The sequence below is a fragment of the Cheilinus undulatus genome, linkage group 14 (assembly GCF_018320785.1).
Source record: "Cheilinus undulatus linkage group 14, ASM1832078v1, whole genome shotgun sequence".
Classification (NCBI taxonomy): Eukaryota; Metazoa; Chordata; class Actinopteri; order Labriformes; family Labridae; genus Cheilinus; species Cheilinus undulatus.
Window position 1 is genome coordinate 9,748,392 of NC_054878.1, and position 20,624 is coordinate 9,769,015.

Genomic DNA, 20,624 nt, shown 5'->3' on the forward strand with positions numbered 1-20,624 from the left:
CAGAATTTATATATTTGAAAAAAAAAAAAGAAAAAAAAAGTATCAGTTTGAACACAATATCTTATCTTCAAACTGTCTTCAACTAAATATAGGTTGAAAAGGACTTGCAAATTACTGTATTGTGTTTTTATTCACATACCAAACGATGTCCTGACTTTTTTGGAATTGTGGTGGATGAAATAAAAAAAAACAAGAATAACCCAAATAAAGTGGGCCTGATGGGGTTAAAAAATCAATAATTTGGGATAAGCATCTAAAAAACATCTTTGTTGAATGACAATGAAAATAACTGAGAAAAGTCAACTTAATTGTAAAAGAAATTTAATTTAGCTGTTAGAGGTTTATATACAAAAGGTCAGAAATAAAGTAGACAAAGCAGCAGCATGTACGAGCTGAAAAAGGAGAAAATAATGCTGTATAAGAAGTTACATGTGCTAAATTATAGACTGTAGGCCAAATTAACGTCAAAGAGCATTAAACCAGAAACTCTTAGAGCAGTGGTTCTAAACTGGTCGAGTGTCAGGATCCACCACAACCTCCTATACGCCAAATCACAATCCAAATTTTTACATTTTAAGTCACAAAGGTTTTTAATGAAAAATGGGGCAGTTCAGACTTAAAATGGATCTAAAGATGAAACAAAACAGAGATGGAGACGTCCTTCAAAATAAAAGCGCATCATAGACTTTCTACCACATACTTTTTTTCAGGTACACATCTACAACCCAACAACAATGGCTTCACACCCCATGAACAGTTGAAGACCGAAGCCTTTGAGGAATGTAAGGCAACAAAAAAAAAAGAAGTCTACTGTTTTATAAGTTTGATCGATGTAGGTTTTTTCCCTCCTGAGTTAATGACTTTAGCAGCGGTAGAGAAAATGTTTGTCAGGCTAATTTTTGTGAAAAAAGCCTCTATTGTCAGTCACTAACATGTGCAACATCCAGTATTTACTTCTACTAAGATGCTTAAAGTATTTCCTTTTTTGTTTATCAGGGTTGATTTTTGAATGATCCTGCCTGGTGCTTATCTTCTGAGTCTTAAACCCAGGAGAGAAAAATAGACCGCCAGATTGTCTTCATCCTCACATTCCTCTTGGAGTAAATATTTTACTGCCAGACATCCTAATTATACACACAGCACACAAAAGAAACATAAACTAACTGAAAACAAAAAAAACAAGACATCACAAATTATTTAAAATAATTTACAAATTATTTTTCAACACTGCAGAAGAACAACAGCGACAAACTGCATTCAACAGAGAAAATAAGACTATAAAGTCATGAAAAAGTTCCTTATCTTGTTGGTTACAGATTTTCTTTATATGATTTTGTAATTAAGGATGCTACTGGGAGATTTATTGTTATAACAAAGATCTTGAAATTCGAGTTATGTTTTAAAATTTTTTCGCAATCATGAGACAAAGATCTTGTTATTAAGTACAAAGCATGGATTTTGATACAAGTGTTTTGTTCTAGTTGCATCAGGCTATTTTTAATTCTTCACATACGGATTGTAACAAGAAAGTAAAGTCATATTATATGTTAAAAGTGAAAAAGAACTTTTCTTATAAATGTCTGAGTAGTTTTATTTCTCTTGAGTTGAGGGCAGTTTGTTGTCACTTTGAAGAAATCATTAAATCTTTCATATGTGAGCTCCAAAGTCAGATCTACAGCCTGGACCACCTCATCCAAACGAAACCCCTTCCCACCGTCCCTCGCCATCCCATCAGGCTTTGCGTGACAGCGGTATTGCAGGTGAAGACTGAAATAGAAAACTTAGTCCTGTGTGAATCAGCAGGAATGACAGAAACGACCACCACCCTCTGCTGTTTCCTGCTCTTCAGTCCTTGGCGTCACCGACTCCGTCAGCATTGATGGCGAACATGGCCTCAGCCTCAGGTAAACACGGGGAGTCGTAGATCTTACATATCCTCGTCTCTCCTCGACCTTTCCTCAAGTAAAGACTACGAAGACAGGAGCAAGTTTAAGGTGACAAAGGATCTCAATCTCCAGAGGATCCTTAACAGAACAAAAACTCATCAATCCCCTTTTAACTATTTTTGGCCTCAATTCTCCTTTAGATTATTTGTTAAGTACAGACGGTCTGTCAGCACATATAAAACCACCATCACTCACCGTGTGGTCGAGGCGTGAGCCAGGATATTGCCTCCGATAGGTTTCTTTGGATCTGCAGAAAACATGGCCGCCCCATCCACCTGTGCTACCACCTGGTTGGTTATCACAACGGCAACGCCAAACTGTTGTCATGTGTCAAAGAGGCGAACAGAAAAACATCATGAATGTGAGCGATATGAGGAAAATTGCTGATATTATGGCGAAAAGCATTTAAAAAATGTGAGTTGTTACCTCGTCTGCCAGTCGGAGCAGCATGCGGAGGAACCGTCCCAGGTGTCCCTGTCTCGCTGACAGCTCTCCTCTACCGGAGTAATCTGTTCTGTACAGAGCTGTGGCACTGTCCACGATCAGCAGAGCATACCTGACACACAAACAGAGCATCTCTATCATTGTTTATAAAAACATAGAAGACTTGACATGACTTGTACTGATCTCAGGCCATCAGCTTGTGAGAAACTAATAACCCAAACTGACCTGGACTCGGCCATCATGGCGGAGGCCTGGTACAGCAGCTGGGTCTGATGGTCTGTGTTGAAAGCTCGAGCGTACGCCACGTTGTCTAGAACATCACTGCCCACCAGCCCATACCTACAACACATGGAGTCACATGACTTTAACATCAAACTTAACTTTGAGTTTAGTTTATGTAGGAAAAGTTATAGAGAATCTTTTAAACTACATTTAATTTTAAAATGTTGTGGCCCTCTAACAAGAAGCCTGATCATATCTGACCAACCTCTCAGCGACAGCGAGGAGCCTCTCTGGTCTGAACGTGCCCTCTGTGTCGATGTACATGGCTTTACCTTCTCCTCCCCCCTGATCGATGGGCAGCTGAGGACACAAAGACTTTTCAGAAACAACACTAGCAAACAGAACCAAAACATGAGCACGTTTTAATGTTTGGCTATCACTTCAGACGCAGCAGTCACAAAAGACTGTATCAAATGTGATTCATCAATCACAAGATATGATATACCTGGCAGGTGACAGCAAGTGTGTGACACAGCTGGGTTTTCCCCGTCCGAAACTCTCCAAACATCTCTGTGATGGAGCCGGTCTCAATTCCTCCTGCAGAAAAACACAAAATGCATTTTTCTTTGCAACTACTAGATTCACAGCTGGATTCTGTCTCCTCTTTTTCTTATGTTATGATGGTGGACGCACTATCTCTCTCTCCCTCTATTACAGGCACTGATGAACCCACTAAACTTATGATGTACCAACCCTGCAGCAGTTTGTCGAGCTCCTTGGAGCCTGTAGAAATCTGAATGATCTCGGCTCTCCTCTGGTGAAACTCTGTAGCAGTAGTGAAACCCATCGGCACCAGTTTGGCGGCTTCAGTCTGAGAGGGAAGGAAACATAAAAAGTAAAGGTGAGGTATTGTTGAATTACTGGAGGTCATAAAGAGTCAACCAAAACACAAAACACGCACAAAACAAAACCAAATCTTCTTATGCTTCCATTGTAATAATTAATTGAAGCTGTCTGCCCTGCAGTTATAGTTTAGGGTGGTAAATGTGATGTGCTTCATCTTCATCACCAAGCCTCCAGACACATGGAGATGGAGAGACAGAAAAGGCGGATTAGACAAGCTGAGAGTAAGAGCTGGCAAAACAATAAATATCACCAACAACCTGTTGTTTTTAAATTTACATATCGTGCACATAGCCTGAGCAGAATGCATATGTATTCATCTAGCTTCATAGATCTATTTCTGAGCTCTTATATTTTTATTGATTAAGATAGGACAGTGGCTTGAGTCAGGATCAGGGTTGAGAGGGTGGGGAATGACACGTGGAAAAGGAGGAAAAAGTTTGACTTGAGCGCGAGCCACCTAAATGTTTGGGGCAAGACCTGACTGTTATGCCACCTGCACCCCAAAACGGTTTATTTAGAAAGAAGAAGTCGGGCTTTGAAAAGCACAACACATGGGTTTTCTTACTTTACATTTCAGACTTAGGACATAGTCTAGAAATGGAAACTAATAACTCATATACATTTTTATATCTTCTTAAAGCTAAACTAAAAGTAAAACTCTATTCAGTAAAATGTGTTAACGTGGGGATAACTATTTTGGTGTTAATAAAAATTATCTAAAGAGGAGAAAACAGCTTGAAATTAATCGAGTGATAAGATTCTGTGAGAGGAGAGGTTTGGGATTGTGTAGACAGTAAAGTTGTCTTTTAAACAACTAAAATATCTTTGACAATAAAGCACTTTACAGTATGAATCAGAGGATAACATCAGCAAAAATAAATATCAACCAGAGAGCTTTAATAACTGCAGATAAACTTAGATCTGTCTCTTACCAGAATTTTGTCAGCTTTGGCCTCACTGATGCCTTTGATGTTGAGCAGCTCTTTCTTTGGAGCGTAGGCGACAGCCTCGATGGTGTGGAAGCCGGCATCCTCCAGCTTTTTGATGTCGCTGGCACTGATTCCACATTGCTGCATGCAAAGACATTGAAGCAAGAGACATTTAAGCATAATTTCACAGTAGTATTACAACCTGGCGACTTTGTTTGAATTTATTTTGGATCTATATGATGGAAAGTTTTTGGATTGCAACAATGAACAGAAGCAGCCAAACAGTTTTAATAGCTAAAACAAGCAGCTTAGTGGAAAAAAAAGGTCTAGGTGTGTTCCTGCATTGCTTTGGTTCTTACAGTCGCTAGAAAAAGTATGTGAAACCTTTGAGATTTCTTGGATTCCTGCATAAATTGGTCATCAAATGTGCTCCGATCTTCAAGTAATTCACAACAATAGACAAACACAGTCTGCTTAAACTAATACTGCACAAAAAATTATATGTTTTTATTGAACAAAACATGTAAACATTCACAGTGCAGGGTGGAAAAGGTATGTGAACCCCTAGGCTATCTCCAAGAGCTATTTGGAGCCAGGAGTGAGCCAACCTGGAGTCCAATCAATGTGATGAGATTGGATGTGTTGGTTAAAGCTGCCCTGCCCTATAAAAAACACACACCAGTTTTTAATTTGCTGTTCTCAAGAAGCATTGCCTGATGTTAACCATGCCTGGCAAAAGAGCTCTCAGAAGACATACGATCAAGAATTGTTGACTTGCATGAAGCTGGAACGGGTTACAAAAGTATCCATAAAAGCCTTGATGTTCATGTGTCCACGGTAAGACAGACTGTCTACAAATGGAGAAGATTCAGCACTGTTGCTACTCTCCCTAGGCGTGGTCGTCCTGTAAAGATGACTGCGAGAGCACAGCGCAGAATGCTCAATGAGGTGAAGAAGACTCCTAGAGTGTCAGCTAAAGACTTACAGAAATCTCTGGCACATGCCAACATCTGTGTTGACAAATCTACAATAAGTAAAACATTAAACAAGAATGGAGTTCATGGGAGGACACCACGGAGGAAGCCACTGCTGTCCAAAAAACACATTGCTGCATGTTTGAAGTTTACAAAAGAGCACCTGGATGTTCCACAGCACTACTGGCAAAATATTCTGTCCATAGATGAAACCAAAATTGAGTTGTTTGGAAGGAACACACAACACTATGTGTGGAGGAAAAAAGGTACAGCACACCGACATCAAAACCTCATCCCAACTGTGAAATATGGTGGAGGGGCCATCATGGTTTGGGGCTGCTTTGCTGCCTCAGGGCCCGGGTGGACTGCTGTCATTGACGGAAAAATTAAGTGCCTCAGCACTCATACTGATAAAAATGAAAGATAATGTACTTGCATTAGCATGTTTGTCTCTGATTAATTGAGTGGGAAGGCAAAGTTGGAGCTATGTCTGCAGTTTGGTCAAATGTCAATATGAATTAGGATGCTATAAGTGGGGCACACTGCAAACTATGTACTGCTATACTTTCAACAAGATGGGGTGAAGAACAGGACCCAAATTACGTACTCATATTTGTACTTGGGAAAATGTGGTACCATGCATCCCTAATAAATAAGATTAAGATGATGAACTAGCCCATCACCTTGATTGTGAATTTCCCAAATCCTGCCCTCACACAGACAGATAATGGGATATTTTAAAATGTGTGTAAGGTGGTTATGATTTATACCTCAAGTCTACACAGAGGCTGTGGCCCAAAGTTTTCCTCCTCCTCCACCTCTGCCTCCACCCTGGCCTCACTCCTCATCGCCATGGTAACAAAACCTGATCGAGAGAGAGAAAAGGACAGTGACATCAATGACAGGTGAGTATAATACTGTCTCCACTATATTGAGCTAGACAATGGCCATATTAAAGCTAAATGATAACATGTCAAAACATGTTCTCTGGGTTTCTGTTTATTGCTTCTCAATACAAAATTATTAAATGTAAACATTATAAAATTAAACTGTTTCACTCCATTATTAGACAAGTTAACAACCCAATACCGGCAGGTTCATTTCTTACAAAAACACTTGCTGGAAACCCAAATTACCAGATGAAATACATAAAATTAGCATATAGTGGTATGTTCAGATTAAGCTTGTTTAATATCTCATATTCCTTAGATCTCGTTTTAGACAAAATTATGACTTACTGTCTAATAACGTCAGCTTTTGTGTGCGTATATGCTCTACTTTAACATTTTTAGCTTTCTTCGTCGCAGAAATATGCTTCCACCCTGGTAACTACGGTATTCACACAGCAACCACAGACGAATTCGACTGCAAGTCACCGGTTAGCACGGTCACGCTTTAAACCATAACACTGGCGCATGCGTCATTGCATTTCGTACCGTTTTCTGCTCCAACCAAAAGTAATCAAACAGACCGGTATGTTAAGGGATGATCTTTTTCATCATTTATTTCTCTATGGTCGGGGTAAATAAGGTCTCGCATTGAAGCCTGAAAACAGGACATGCCCAGACATGGTAGATGGGGTTCATGCTGATGTTCGCTACCCAAATCCGATATTTCTTTACTCACGGACAGGACATCGCTACTGGACATTAAACAGCAAACGACAAAGTTCTTATTATCACACAAACTCAAAACTATGCACATGTTTCAAAGATCTCTGTGGCGGTAAAGGCAACGATTAACATGTAAGGTTTGTCACCAAACACGATCATGTTCTCCAGTTGGACTGACAGACACTTACTTAGCTTTTTAGCATTAGCGCTGTTTTCACGGCTGTTCTGTGTTTGACACTTAGAGCTAAATTTGGATAAGTAAATCCAACACACGACTGTGCTAAAATTAAAATTTGTAAAGGTGTTTAAAATAGCTACAATAAGACGTTTATCAAACGCTTAAATGTGCATATTTTATTAAATAATTAGCCATATTGTTCACATACCTTCTCGCTTCTTGTTTCCCTCAAATTTAGGCTGTTCGATAACCAAAGCTCCCGCGCGAGACGCGATGACGTCCTACGTAATGATGCAGCATCCGTGGAGTCCTGATTGGTCACATCAAGATTCCTGCAACAATCCTTCAAAATAAAAGCACGTAGATTATGAATTGAAAACTGCTGAAACTGGCATGCTGTGGAAAAGCTCACTCTGGGCTCCTTTTTGTTTGGATTGTTTCTGTACGGCGCTGAAATTAGAGGTCTAAGGTTTCAGTCATTAAATATAATAATTCGCAAATCCCATAAAACCATATTTTATTTACAATAGAACATTAACAACATGTTAGATGATGAAACTGAGACATTTTACCATTTCATGAAAAATACTAGCTCACTTAAATTTAATGGCAGCAACACAACTCAAAAAAGTAGGGACAGGACCGTTTTTACCATTGTGGAGCATCCCATTGTAACCACAGTATGTAAACAATGAGACCAGTTGTTGGTGAGTGAGGAGAGGAATGTTGTCCCATTCTTGTCTGATTTAGGATTCCAACAGTCCTGAGTCTTCTGTCAGATTGATTGATGTTTTCTGTTGATGAAAAGTCTGGACTGCAGACAGGCCAGTTTAGCACCTGGACTTTTCTGCTGTGAAACCATGCTGTTGTGATGGATGTGGTGTTTTGTTGTCTTGCCGAAACATGCAAGGCCTCCCTGAAAGAGACGTCTGGATTTGGAGCCTACGTTGCTCTAAAACCCCTGTACACTTTTCAGCATTGATAGTGTCTTTCTTGATGTGTAAGCTGCCTACGCCATAGGTACTAAGGCAACCCCATACCATCAGAAATGCAGGCTTTTGAACTGTGGACTGATCACAAACTGGATGGTTCCTCTCTTTAGTCTTTGGTTTCTGAAAAGGACAACTTTTGATGCATCTGACCACAGAACAGTTTTCCATTTTAAATGAGCACTGGCCCTGAGAAGACTGCAGCATTTCTGGATTGTGTTCTTATATGGCTTCTTCTTTACATGATAGAGATTTAACTTGCACTAGCTCAAAAATAAATGTTTGATAACATACATTTTCTGATTCTTTTAAACATATACAACAAAAATTCACACAAAGCACTTTGAACTAAGATGATCAGAAACTCTTAGCCCAATGTTATAGAGCTTTTTTTATTGCAAAATATGAACAATATGCTGACCCTTGTGGCAAATAACTAGAAGTAGTTGTTTAGAAAAACAGGCACTGAAGCCTCAGACCTTGACTGATTTAAAAAAATCTGTAAACTGATTTGTTTTTGCTCAGCTGGTCCTGGAGTGCAGTGAAGGAAATTCCACTGGGGACATTCATGGGTTACTGACATACTGGGTGCTAAATAAAGATTCACAAATCAGCAGAAAAAATAAACAAAGTTAACTGAAACTAAACTGTTAAACTGCTTCGGTGACCCACCTAATACTTGGTAAGTGCGGGATAACATTCTGATTTTTTTAAGTTTCCATTTGGCTCTTCAAATACAGAAACAACAGAGTCAGTGAAGAGAAATTTATTGTTCAACATTGAGACACAAAAGGATGGAAGTAAAGCATAAAACAAAAATAAAAGCTGGAAACATTAGAAATACGTGTAAAAGTATTGCACTTGTGGAACAGTTCACTGGGTTTTGCACATTTCCTCCTGTTTTGGAGACTGAGGCCACCACTCGTCTTTTTTGTCTGCGGACACACTGGCATCTGAAACACAGTAGACACATTGGGTAAGACGAAAACGGTCACAAACGCCAGGATTACAAGATGGGATTCTTACTGGGTTCTTTGAATTTGTGTTAAAAATCATGGACCTTAAGAATCAAACTACCATACACCACAACCTGAGTGCTGTCAGTTGGAGAAAGTGTGTTTTTCAATACTTGTCATGCTTAGGTTAGACGAAAATGGCTAGAAAACATATGTTTTAGTTTGCAAATCCATGGTTTATGAATTCCTGCATAGAAAAACAGAAATCCTTCAAAGTTGACAACAAGGGGCTGTTTTTCAATTAAAGTGGCCCAAATAATGAAAGCCTTCAGTAGACAGTCATTATTACATTATATTCAGCTCTGTTCTCCTGTAACAATGAGTGAATAATTATTTTTCTTAATATACCAACTTGTTTGATGTCCGTATCTTGGGATTAACTGTTGAAATCTAAGGTCTGAACTACATCTCAGTATCCACTGTTTCCAGTGGTGCAGCTCCTGCTGTTACAGAGTGATTGCTGGCTTAATCAATAGAAACAACTCCAGAGCTTTTCACTGACACTGCCAGAAGCACAAAATGCTACGCAATAATGTTTAATCCCATTGCTCTCAGGGCTTGGCTACTCTGGAGAGCAGGGATTTGAAGTCTGGCTGTTCTCATCAATAAAGCCCACTTATTCGTCAGCTTTTCTTCCAAAAGAAAAGTCTACCATTTGAATCCTGTTATGCAAAATCGTTATGATGCTTTTAATGCATGAACCAAGCTAATCAACAACCTGAATATAGACTGTTGTTTTGGCACAAAAATGGCATTCGAACATGGAGAAAAAGGCAAAGGCACTTGACTGCGTACATATTTCTCTGAGGATGAAGGAACTATGCATTCATCATCCATTGCGATTCTTTTTTCATTGTTAAGGATTGTTTTTCAAGCTTTCAAACTATTTATGCCCTTTTTTCTGCAGTTATCTTTATTGTAGCATTTCAATCTTAAATGACACTCACTGTGACACTCTAGGATCGAGGTTACTGTTGTATTTTTGGTGCAAATCAAATAAATATTTTTTTCTGCCTTCAAAACTTCTTTAGACTTTTGTCTTCTACAGGAGCACATACCATCGTTTCAGAGGTAGCTTATGGTGGGTCTACCTTGGATATTTCTGACAGTATGGCCAATAATCAAATCTGCTATGGCACTGATGATAAACTGGAGGGCCGGGAGCCACATCAGGCCCCCCACAGCTTCCCATCCGGCCCTCGGAAGCTCAATTCAATTTAGAAAAAGTGCTGAGGAAAAAAATATATTGCTGTATTTATTGTATTTTTCTTTCTTTCCTTTTGTAATACCAACAGATATACAAGTAACTCTGAACTAAGTGAGATTGAAATCTTAAAAAAAAAAAGCTTAATGTGTGATCAGTTTTACAAAAATCCAACTATTATTAACCATTGACAATTAAGATGTGTGACAAACTTAATAAGTCCTTTCTTCATTAAAGCAGCAGATTTCTGTGTAAATTTAATATAAATATCTTTTTCCTTAATGTGTTTTTCACCAAAAAGGACGCAGCATATTCACATCAAATTACATGGCAGCCCCAGAGAAATGGGACAGTTTAAGGATTCAACTGTGTGAATAGGGACAAAGGCAAAAAATAAGGTACATTCCAAAGTAAATACTATTATTTAGACAAAAATGTTTCTTTTATTTAGAGCATTTAACATGCCAGCCCTCACAGTGTCTGCATAGACATAAGCTGGCCCTTGTACAAAGGTAGTTGATGACCCCTGTGCTATGGAGGAAAAAAAAGTTAATTTACCTTCAAAAACCACAATGTTGAGCTCTATTGGAAAGACATGACGTGGCCTTAAAAGGCATTGAGTCCAGAGTGCTCTAGCTGTTGAAGTATTTGAACCCTCTTGAATTTCTCCTGTGCTGTAGCATTGATTTTAGAAATGCCTCCACCTTATGTACTGCATAGACAGGCTAGCTTTATGACAAGTCTCTCTACCCAGTGGTAAGCTTTGCCTCTAAGACTCAGCGTCAGACTGTTAGAGTCCCATCACCCCTGTTAGCACACCCTTAGTGAAACACACAGACGTTACAACAATTACCCCTCTCTGCTGCTGGAGAATCAGGAACATGGGAGACCTCTGGTGAAACAAAGAACCTGGGTCTTTATGAGGTCAAGGTCAATTAACAGTACAAGGGACAAGTTTTAAGGTGGAGCTTACCTGGAACAGTTCCCAGGCTGGAGTTATCAAAGAACTGTTTGGGACGCGACTTCGACAGCAGCTCTGAGCTCACACCCACGTCAAAGAATCTGCTTTTAGGAGAGCCGAGCAGAGAGACATTTGGAGAGCCCAGCAGCTTCCTGGGAGAGTCCAGGACCTTCCTGGGAGAGTCCAGGACCTTCCTCGGAGTGACCACAAACTTCTTGGGTGAGCTGTAGAAGTTGGAGGAGTCGGCGGTGACGGGGAAGCCTCTTTTGGTGGGAGTGCAGGGAGGTGAAGGCTTGTCTGCATCAGCTTTGTTCTTGGCCTTCAGTTTGACCGCTCTGCTCTTCCACTTACTGATCTCGGCCTGCTGACTGGACACTAGGCTGAGGAGACGAGGAGAAGATGTAAGACAAAACGAAAAACACCACCTGTCTGAAAACTCACCCTCCCAAACGGATGCAGCTCACCCCTCCAGCTCGGTTATTTTCATCTTCAGCTGTTTGACCTCTTCCTCCAGTTTGGTCTTCTCCTGCTGGATGCTCGTCTTGATCACAAATCCTCGGGGATTAGTGAGTCTGGCATGAAGGTCTTCACCCTGCAGGACTACATTCAACAAAAATACATCAGTGCCAAAAAGTGCCTAGGAATTTAGCCATGTGTTTTTTATTTAAAATGTATCTTTTGTGTAATTAATGAACCAAATCAAAATGATATTTTGACAAGGGTAACATCTCTTTAGTACTGCTAAGTCAACGGTGCTTGGGTGTGCAAAATACAATACTGATAGCTTGTTATTTAGTGGTGGTTGGTAAACCAATTTCACTGGTATAATTTCTGCCATGAAATGGGCTTCTGCAATGCCATCATCTGTTTAAATGCATGCACTGAGTTTTAGTGCACACACAAGGCAAAGTCAGCGCCACCAACAGCTCAAACTACCAGAAAAACAGAGTGATCTGTGACAGACAACAGCTCAGTTTGTGTCAGTCATCAGCATGTTTCCCTTCAACACTAAAGAGCAGCAAGGCAACAAGCCAAACGAGTGTTCTCTCTGCTCCATATTTGGTGTCTGTAATAACAGCATACAGCTAGGGTACTTGCTTTGCAGAGCCTCCCTGTTGGCTTACCTGAGGCCTTAGCACAAGCTGAGGGCTGTAATGGTTCAAATCAGTTTGTCTTGGGCTAAACACTACAGCAGGTAATATAAAAGTGATGTAACTGTTAAAGGTGTGTTTTAATTAACGACTTGCTTGTTTTAATTCACAGTTATTCCAGAAAGGGACTTTGAGTGTTAAATAGGGCTGAATGATTTCAAAAAATCATCTAGTTGCAATTTTTTACCCCTGATATTGTGATTTAATATGCAATTAAGGTTCCTCATCTTATGTATTACTCAACAAACATAAGAAATAAATCATTCTATATTATAACTAATGCAATCCTAGATAAATTAAACTAGGGATGAAAGATTAAAAAAAAATGTAATTGTGATTTTGGCTCATATAGCAAATTTGACATCGATTACTAAACTGAAAGGATGATAATTTTTGAGTTTATTCTCATTTTGATTAAGAAAATCATATACATCTACTGGAAAAGTAGGATTTTACTGTACTATTTTGGAAAAAAAACAATTGTATATGTGCACAATGTGTAGAGCATGAAATTTCTGCTGCAAAAAATTGTATCAAATTAGTATTTTAACACATTTCAGGAAAAAAAAAATATTGCACTGTCTGTGATTTGAAAATTACAGCAGGCCAAACAGCGATTTAATCTAATTTGCGATTAATTGCCCAGCCCTAGTGTTAAAAACACTATTTTTTATTTTCACAATAAAAGTCCCAATTTGTTATTTTGTTCTAGTACTTTGCTGTTAAATGTTAACATCAGGAAATGTGGTGGTGCCAGTAACAGCAGGAGAGAAATAAAATCCAAAAATACAGGTGCAGTGACAAAGAAGAGGGCATAGAGACTGATAAAAGCATTTTACTGTGATCTTGTACTCAGACATGAGTTCAGTATGCCATCAAAAGGTTGTTTTAGGGCAGATGTCTCCAAACTTTCTCCACTGAGGACCATATACAAAAATGCATAGTGATGGCAGGGCCCCTCTGATGAAGGAAGGATGGATGAATATTATTTTGGTTGTGAATATGACAGAATTAGCATGGTAGCATAACCTAGTGCATGTGTCACCACATTAGAAACAGCCAAGAGAATAACTAATAAGACAATTTGTCAATCATTTATTTTTTCTTGTAAGAGTTGCACTGGTTGCTTTTATAAATAATTGAGGAAAAAAAAATCTGTCAAGACTGAAAGCTCACTGTTGGGATTTCAGATGTGCTAACAATTTTGGTGTGCAAATTTTCATTTCAAAAAAGGCAAGCCTGCAGGCTGCAAAAAGTTGCAAGCACAATAAAAATCAAGAATCAATAACAACTGGAATCAATAAGCAGATATGAATGGGACCTGTAATCTATTAAATTGGAACAGTACGAAGAAGAAATGATCTTACATAATTATTCTGGTGTGATGTATTTAAAGTTAAATTCTGATCAAATATATGAATGTAGACTTACAAGACTCTTCTCCCTGCTGCTGTGACTTCCTCAAAGTCTCCTTCAGCTTCCTCAGAGACTCTTCTTTTTCTTTTAGCACCGAGGTCATCCTCTGGATCCTGACAACAACAAACAGTCCATCAGAAAATGACACACCCCCCCCCAAAAAAAAGTCATACTTTTGTGCTTATTGGAGGAAGTGTGACAGCTAAGACAGGGGTTATAGACCTTTGTGAGCCTCCTCAGAAATTAGCAAATCAAATTTTTTTCACTATTTTTAAACTATGCACTGACAGACTTAAACACTATTATTAAGAGGTCAAAACCTCTTTCATCCAATGCTGATACATTTTGAAAAATTGTTTATAAAAAAATACAAAAAATCCAAAACAAAATGTCAATGTTCACCCGAGGGTGCTCTTACTCTTGCTGGTGCTTATCAGATGCTGAAGTCAGCTCCACCTCCATTTTGAATAATTTAGTTCGTAGTTTCTCCATCTCAGCAGCACTGGGGGAGGCATTTTTCTAAAGAGCAAAGACAAAAACATCATCTTAAAAAGTCTCTCAGAAAAAAAAAACAAAAAAAAAACAAGACCATGATTAAGGAAAATTGTGGAAAATTCCCATACTCATCCATACCATATGTTTTGAAACAGTCTCCATTTTTTTACTGATCAATTAGGTCAAAAAGGTAAAAAGCCTTGTAGGGTAATGTCTAAATTGCAAACTAAAACAAGCACACAAAAACCCATCTGTTCTATAAAAATGGTATGTAGGAAAAAAAAATGAGCGCATCAAAAATTACAAGATACTCTGCACACAAAGTTGCACAAAGCTTTTGCAACTTTCCCATATGGAAAAATGTCACATTTTTTTAAGCAACTTAGACATCATGTGTGCAATTTTTTAATTTGAAAAAAGAAAGTACCTGACATTATGTGTGCAGGACTCTAGTAGTGTCCCTGTGGTACTAAAATATGCATCAACATTGCTTGATTTTGCCAGAGTTGAACCAAAAAACCAAAGGTCTGGTTTTGTGACAGCCCTAGAGTAATGTTGCTCAGAGTTTACTCTGCAGCATAATTCTGGATAATTGTAACAGAAGCGGCTTCAGACGGACCTCAGACTCTCTTAGTTTGCTCTTCAGAGTATGGATCATGTTCTCCTTCTCCTCCACTTGTGCTCGACTGTCCTGCAGCTCCGTCTGCAGCAGCTGTGTGGCCTCAATATGGTTGGATAGCCTGTTGTTGGTTTTCATTTGAGCCTCTTCTAGCTGCTCTTTCTCTGCACACAGAACCTAAAAGCAAAGAAACACATTCGTCACCAATGAGGAGACTCCCAGTATCCTAATATTGCCAGATATTTCATATCACAGTGGTGCAGAGAGCCTGGTAAGGGAGAGATACATATTCCCAAGAATAGTGATTTACAGACACTTCCACTGACATAAAAGAAAAATCCATAAACCAAAATGCCGGTTGGTACCATTTTAACCTAAAAAAACAAACAAACAAACAAACAAAAAAAAAAAACGCCCATAACATATATCTATTTAAAAACAAGAATGGGATAAAATAAAATAAGAAAGTCACATTCCCCATCAGGAAACCTGGAATCACATACCTGGACTCTTTCCTTCGTTTGCTGGAGCTGAAGAACAAGCTGCTGATTCTCTTTTAGGAGTGTTGGCTCTGTTTTCAACGGCGCGCCCTCCAGTGGCAGCAGCAGAGTCGATCTTCTGCTTTTCTCTTCCCTGAGCTGAGAGTTTGCCTGAGTCTGCAGCAATTTCATCTCCGCAAACAGACCACTGTGTTCATCAATGATGGCCTGCAAGGGGCAAAAGAGCAATGACACATATGAACACCAAGGAAGATTATTAGTGTGGTTTCAAATTATATACAATATGTCATTTTAATGAAAAACAATGGTGTTAAAACAAGACTGTAATCCTGCCATAAAAACTGTTTCCATATCGCTCACCCTCCAGTTCAAGTAAATGTAAACAGAAATATACCTACTATGTAGGTATATACATACACATAAAAACAGCTAAAATATCTGAGAACAATTCAAACAGAAATAACCAAAACTACATAACAGGAAGTTGACCAAAAGTGTGTTGTCATCAGATTCTGGAGTGGTTACCTGCAGAGTGGTCTTACTGCTGTGAATCATTGCAGTTTTCTTGTCCTGCTCTCGGCTCAGGATGGCTTCCAGCTCCCTGTGGTTGCGCGGCTTCTTGCCTAATGCGGCCTCCAGTTGCGCGAAGTAGCGCTCCCTCTCTGTGATTTCAGTGTTTACCCCGCTGCGGAATGACTTCATGTTGGCAAACAGTTTCCCCCATACGAACTCCATTTTCTGCAAAAACAGCCAATCAGAGCGTTAGAAGATTAATCTGGGAGAAAGAAACTAAAAGTGCAAAAATCATTGGTATAAATGATCCAGGTCTTATAATGGATAACATTGACTCTAATGAAGACCAAGATATCCTAAAAGAGTGCCAAGTTGAAACGACAGGCATGTTTCTCATCTAAATACATGATCAGATTAACAAAATCAAACCAGCAGCTTTGGAAAAGGTGAGGAGGAAATTTTGTCTGTCTGTATCATACATGTGCCACTCTCTGAAACCATCGGGCAGCTTTTAGGATACATGTGTCAGTCATTTAGACCCAAACAAGGATTAACAGCATAGCTCACCTGCAGGTAGAGCTTCCTCTTGTCCAGCAGCTCGGTCAGTCTCTGTTCCCACAGTGCGCTGAAGTCCTCGTCATTCAGAGAGTATGTGGGAGCCTGAGCTCTGCACAGCAACACGTCCTGTAGCCGTCTCTCCTCAAAAACATCTAGATCTTTCTTCACCAGCTCTTCAAACAGAGTCCTGTAGTCCTGGATTTTCACATATAGTTCATCCTGAGAAAGTAGACAGCATGTTATGACACCAGAATAGAAACACTCTCTTTATGAAATCCATGTGTCTAGGAATATTAAACCATCGAAAACAAAGTCTGTTTGAACTTACGATGATTTTCAACAAAGCCTGCTCGGCGTGCTGTTCCAGCTGAGAGACGGATTTGTAGGCGTCCATGACGGATTTTGGCAGAGCGACCCGACAGTCGTCCCGGCTCGGCGAGAGGTTGAGCGCTGCAGAGTTATAGTTGGAACCCATGTCGATCAGGAGCTGGAACTTTCTGAACCATTCCTAAAATGATACGAGAGAAGCATTGTCAGAATTATGCTGAACTGTGATGTTTGCTTCTCCGCTGCTGGTTAGATGAAATATTTACAGGTGAAGTTTACCTGAAGTTGATCGGTGGACTCCTGCAGCCGTGACGCTGCAGACTCTCTGGGCCTGCTGCTGCTCTGATCCAAACTGCTCAGCTGATCTTTTAGAGCTGAAATGGTTTTGTTTGCTTCATTAAGCAGCTGAAAGAGAAGGGAATAATAATAAAAAAACACTCTTCAACTTAAATTCACTATGGAAAAAAGGGAAATTTAGATACAGTCTTAATAATAGTGTTCAGGACAAAGAAAAGGAGCAGGATAAACTTGTTAAAGTTCAAGTAATTTCACTTATACCAGCACTAGAGCAGCTTCTGTGCCTGGACTAGTACTGTACAATTAATTGATTTTCCTTAATAACACATCAACAAACATACCTGCTGTGAGCTGTCAGCTTCAGTGTGTTTTTCCAGAGACACTCTGAGCTTTCTCTCAAGCTGCTGCACCTGAAAACACGTGCACAGAAAAACTCAGTCATGACAGGAATGCGCATGAAGAGCTTTAATTTTCATTAATATTGGTACCCTTATCAACAGTCTTTATCAACCCCAGTCCTAAATGAAATTTCTATTTTTCTTTTTGGCAGAAAGACAAAATAATGAAAGTTAATTTCTAAAAGAGTATAAGTAGAGTTTCAGAGCTTGAATTTTCATTCTCATGATGCGACATTTGAATTCATCCTGATATTTTATTAACATGTGGACAAAATTGTTGGTACCCACATGTTAAAGACAGAAAAACCCACAATGGCCACTGAAATAACTTGAAGCTGGCCATGAAACATGATGGTACCCTTAACTTAATATTTTGTTGCACAACCTTTTGAGGCAATCACTACAATCAAGCGGTTTCTGTAACTCTTAATGAGACTTCTGCACCTGTCCCAGGTGTTTTGGCCCGCTCCTCATGAGCAAACTGCTCCAGCTGTCTCAGGTTTGAAGGATGCCTACTCCAGACTGCATGTTTTTCAGCTCCTTCCACAGATGTTCAACAGGATTTAGATCAGGGCTAATAGAAGGCCACGTCAGAATAGTCCGATGTTTTGTTCTTAGCCATTCTTGACAGTTTTTAGCTCTGTGTGTTTTTGGGTCATTATCCTGTTGGAGGACCCATGACCTGGGACTCAGACCTATGTTAACTCGTTGTTCATCTGTAACTTTGACTGTGCTGCTGCTGTCTTGGCCAGGACACTCTTGAAAAAGAGATTTTTAATCTCGAGGTTGTTCTCCTGGTTAAATAAAGGTTAAATAAAAAAATAAATACCCTGCACAGATTCAAAACACCCTGTGCCAGATGCAGCAAAGCAGCCCCAGAACATAACCAAGCCTCCTCCATGTTTGACAGTAGCTACAGTGCTCTTTTCTTTGGATGCTTCATTTTTGCATCTGTGATGTGACTTATCAGAAAGCTCCAGTTTTGTCTCATCTGTCCAAAGGACTTTCTCCCAGAAGCTTTGTGGCTTGTAAACAGGCATTTTGGCAAATTCCAGTCTGGCTTTTACGATTTTCTTTCAACAGTGGAGTCTTCCTCAGTCGTCTTCTGTTAAGTCCATTTTGGCTAAAACAGATACAGATGGTGTGTTCTGACACTGATGCAGCTTCAGCTTGGAGTTCACCTTGAATCTCTTTGGAACTTGTTCTGGGCTCTTTGGTTATCCTTGGTAAAAATTGTCTCTTCAATTTGTCATCAACTCTCCTCTTGTGGCCATGTCTGGGGAGGTTGGGTAAAGTCCTCTGGACCTTAAACTAATGAATAATATGGTCAGCTGTACTCACAGGAACATCGAGCTGCTTGGAGATGGTCTTATAGCCTTTACCTTTAACATACTTGTCTATCATTTTCTTTCTAATCTCCTGGGACAACCGTCTCCTTAGCTTTCTGTGGTCCCTGTTCAGTGTGGTACACACCATGTCACCAAACAGCACAGTGACTACTATTCACCCTTTAAATAGGCAGACTGACTGATTGTAAGTTTGAAGACACCTGTGATGCTAATTACAGGACACACCTTAGTTCAACATGTCCCTATGGTCAAATAATTTTCAGTCTTTTCTAGGGGTACCATCATTTTTGTCCAGGTCAGTTTCATTAGTTTTTTTTTTTTGTTTTTAAATTATTATTCTGTTGAGCAACAATTCAAAAGCAATGTCTGATATTCATGAGTTAATTTTCATTACATTTCAATTTATTATTACTTTTATCAGTTTCAAGTTATTTCGGTGACCACTGTGGGTTTATTTTTCTTTAACGGAAGCCTACCAACAATTTTGAACCTACTATATATAACCTTCTTTCAGCTCGTTAAGTCTACTAATAAACTTTTATCCTTTTTAGTGCTGATCTGAGCAGATGAGAAGAAAATTGTCCTTAAGCTGAAGCCAGTGTGATGAGTTCATGCTTCTCGCAGCAATGGTGCCATCTTTTGTTTCTCTCAAGCATCAGCACAACATTTTGCACCAGCGATAGCATAAAATGGCGTTACAGTAGAGAGCCTGTCACATTCAACGGCACCACCGATAAGCTAAAATGTTATCAATTATCAAGTTTTTGAAAAATATGGACTGGGACTGGTTTCTCCATCCCTAGACAGGAATATAACAGAAACAACAGCAGCAGGTTTCAAAGATCACTGTCAGTATGGTTTCCTTCTACGATGTTTTAAACAATGTTTGTCAAATACTTAATTTCCATGCCAAATCTGGTTTATATAATCTATTCTGAAATTAATAGCATAATCAGAAATAATTAAGATGCTTTAATTGACCTTCACTTTAAACTCAGCTACAACTGACCTTTTGTTCTAAGCATCTGTTGGTGATGTAAGTTAGGACATGTGAGTGTATTTCTAGTTATTACTCTCTGTCCTAAACATTTACAGTCATCAATTCTGAGAAACATGACTGGTATAATGTGATCCTGAAATGTTTTTCCTCTTAATGCAAAGATAAACTCTCAACTAAATGATACAGACATACTTGTTGTTGCAGCTGGGCCTCTTTCTCTTCTCGTTCAGCCTCCAGCTCGCTCAGTTTCCCCTGCAAGGCCGAGATCTGAAGAAAAAGTGGAATATTAGACGCATGGAAACAACAGTAGACCAGAAAAAACACTTTAAAGAAACTTCTTCAAGCAGGCATACGCTGTACAGTTGTAGAAAAGTTGTGATGGAAAGTCTGAAATCATACTGCGTATGCCTGTCTTTAGAGAGAGGACTTATGTTTGTTAAAAACATGTATAAAATATGTTTTGTTTTATAAATATGTTTTAGCCCCTCAGTGTAACATAGACAAGATGCAAACAGAAGGCTAATATTGTCCTGTTGTTCTGATATTGTACCAAATATACTGTCCTATACTTAATTGACGTTGTGCAGTCAAGGGCTAAATATGCATTTAAAACTTTTGC

At 39.2% G+C, this 20,624-nt stretch overlaps 2 protein-coding genes across 3 annotated transcripts in view; both read right to left on the minus strand.

Moving 5' to 3' along the window:
* Positions 1–304: 304 nt before the first annotated feature.
* rad51 (RAD51 recombinase) lies at positions 305–7,521 on the minus strand. Its single transcript, XM_041806130.1, has 10 exons — positions 7,421–7,521; positions 6,192–6,286; positions 4,451–4,588; positions 3,366–3,483; positions 3,118–3,209; positions 2,878–2,972; positions 2,616–2,729; positions 2,373–2,502; positions 2,142–2,263; positions 305–1,969 (listed from the first exon to the last, which is right to left on the minus strand). The coding sequence occupies exons 2-10, from the start codon at positions 6,273–6,275 to the stop codon at positions 1,846–1,848; spliced, it is 1,017 nt and encodes a 338-aa protein (XP_041662064.1). The 5' UTR covers positions 6,276–6,286; positions 7,421–7,521; the 3' UTR covers positions 305–1,845.
* A 1,453-nt stretch (positions 7,522–8,974) lies between these two features.
* The window catches only part of cenpe (centromere protein E), a 39,818-nt gene continuing 28,168 nt past the window's right edge, over positions 8,975–20,624 (minus strand). The window contains exons 42-55 of one of the 2 annotated variants that reach the window (XM_041804580.1): positions 20,198–20,272; positions 17,600–17,668; positions 17,241–17,366; positions 16,963–17,142; positions 16,644–16,853; positions 16,089–16,301; positions 15,567–15,770; positions 15,064–15,240; positions 14,368–14,468; positions 13,965–14,062; positions 11,847–11,982; positions 11,395–11,762; positions 11,275–11,313; positions 8,975–9,154 (exon numbers count right to left, since the gene is read on the minus strand). In XM_041804580.1, the coding sequence (XP_041660514.1) occupies positions 9,075–9,154; positions 11,275–11,313; positions 11,395–11,762; positions 11,847–11,982; positions 13,965–14,062; positions 14,368–14,468; positions 15,064–15,240; positions 15,567–15,770; positions 16,089–16,301; positions 16,644–16,853; positions 16,963–17,142; positions 17,241–17,366; positions 17,600–17,668; positions 20,198–20,272 (2,076 nt within the window). In that variant the 3' untranslated portion in view covers positions 8,975–9,074. The remainder of the gene's footprint in view (positions 9,155–11,274; positions 11,314–11,394; positions 11,763–11,846; positions 11,983–13,964; positions 14,063–14,367; positions 14,469–15,063; positions 15,241–15,566; positions 15,771–16,088; positions 16,302–16,643; positions 16,854–16,962; positions 17,143–17,240; positions 17,367–17,599; positions 17,669–20,197; positions 20,273–20,624) is intronic. The other variant, XM_041804581.1, reaches the window with a different exon arrangement.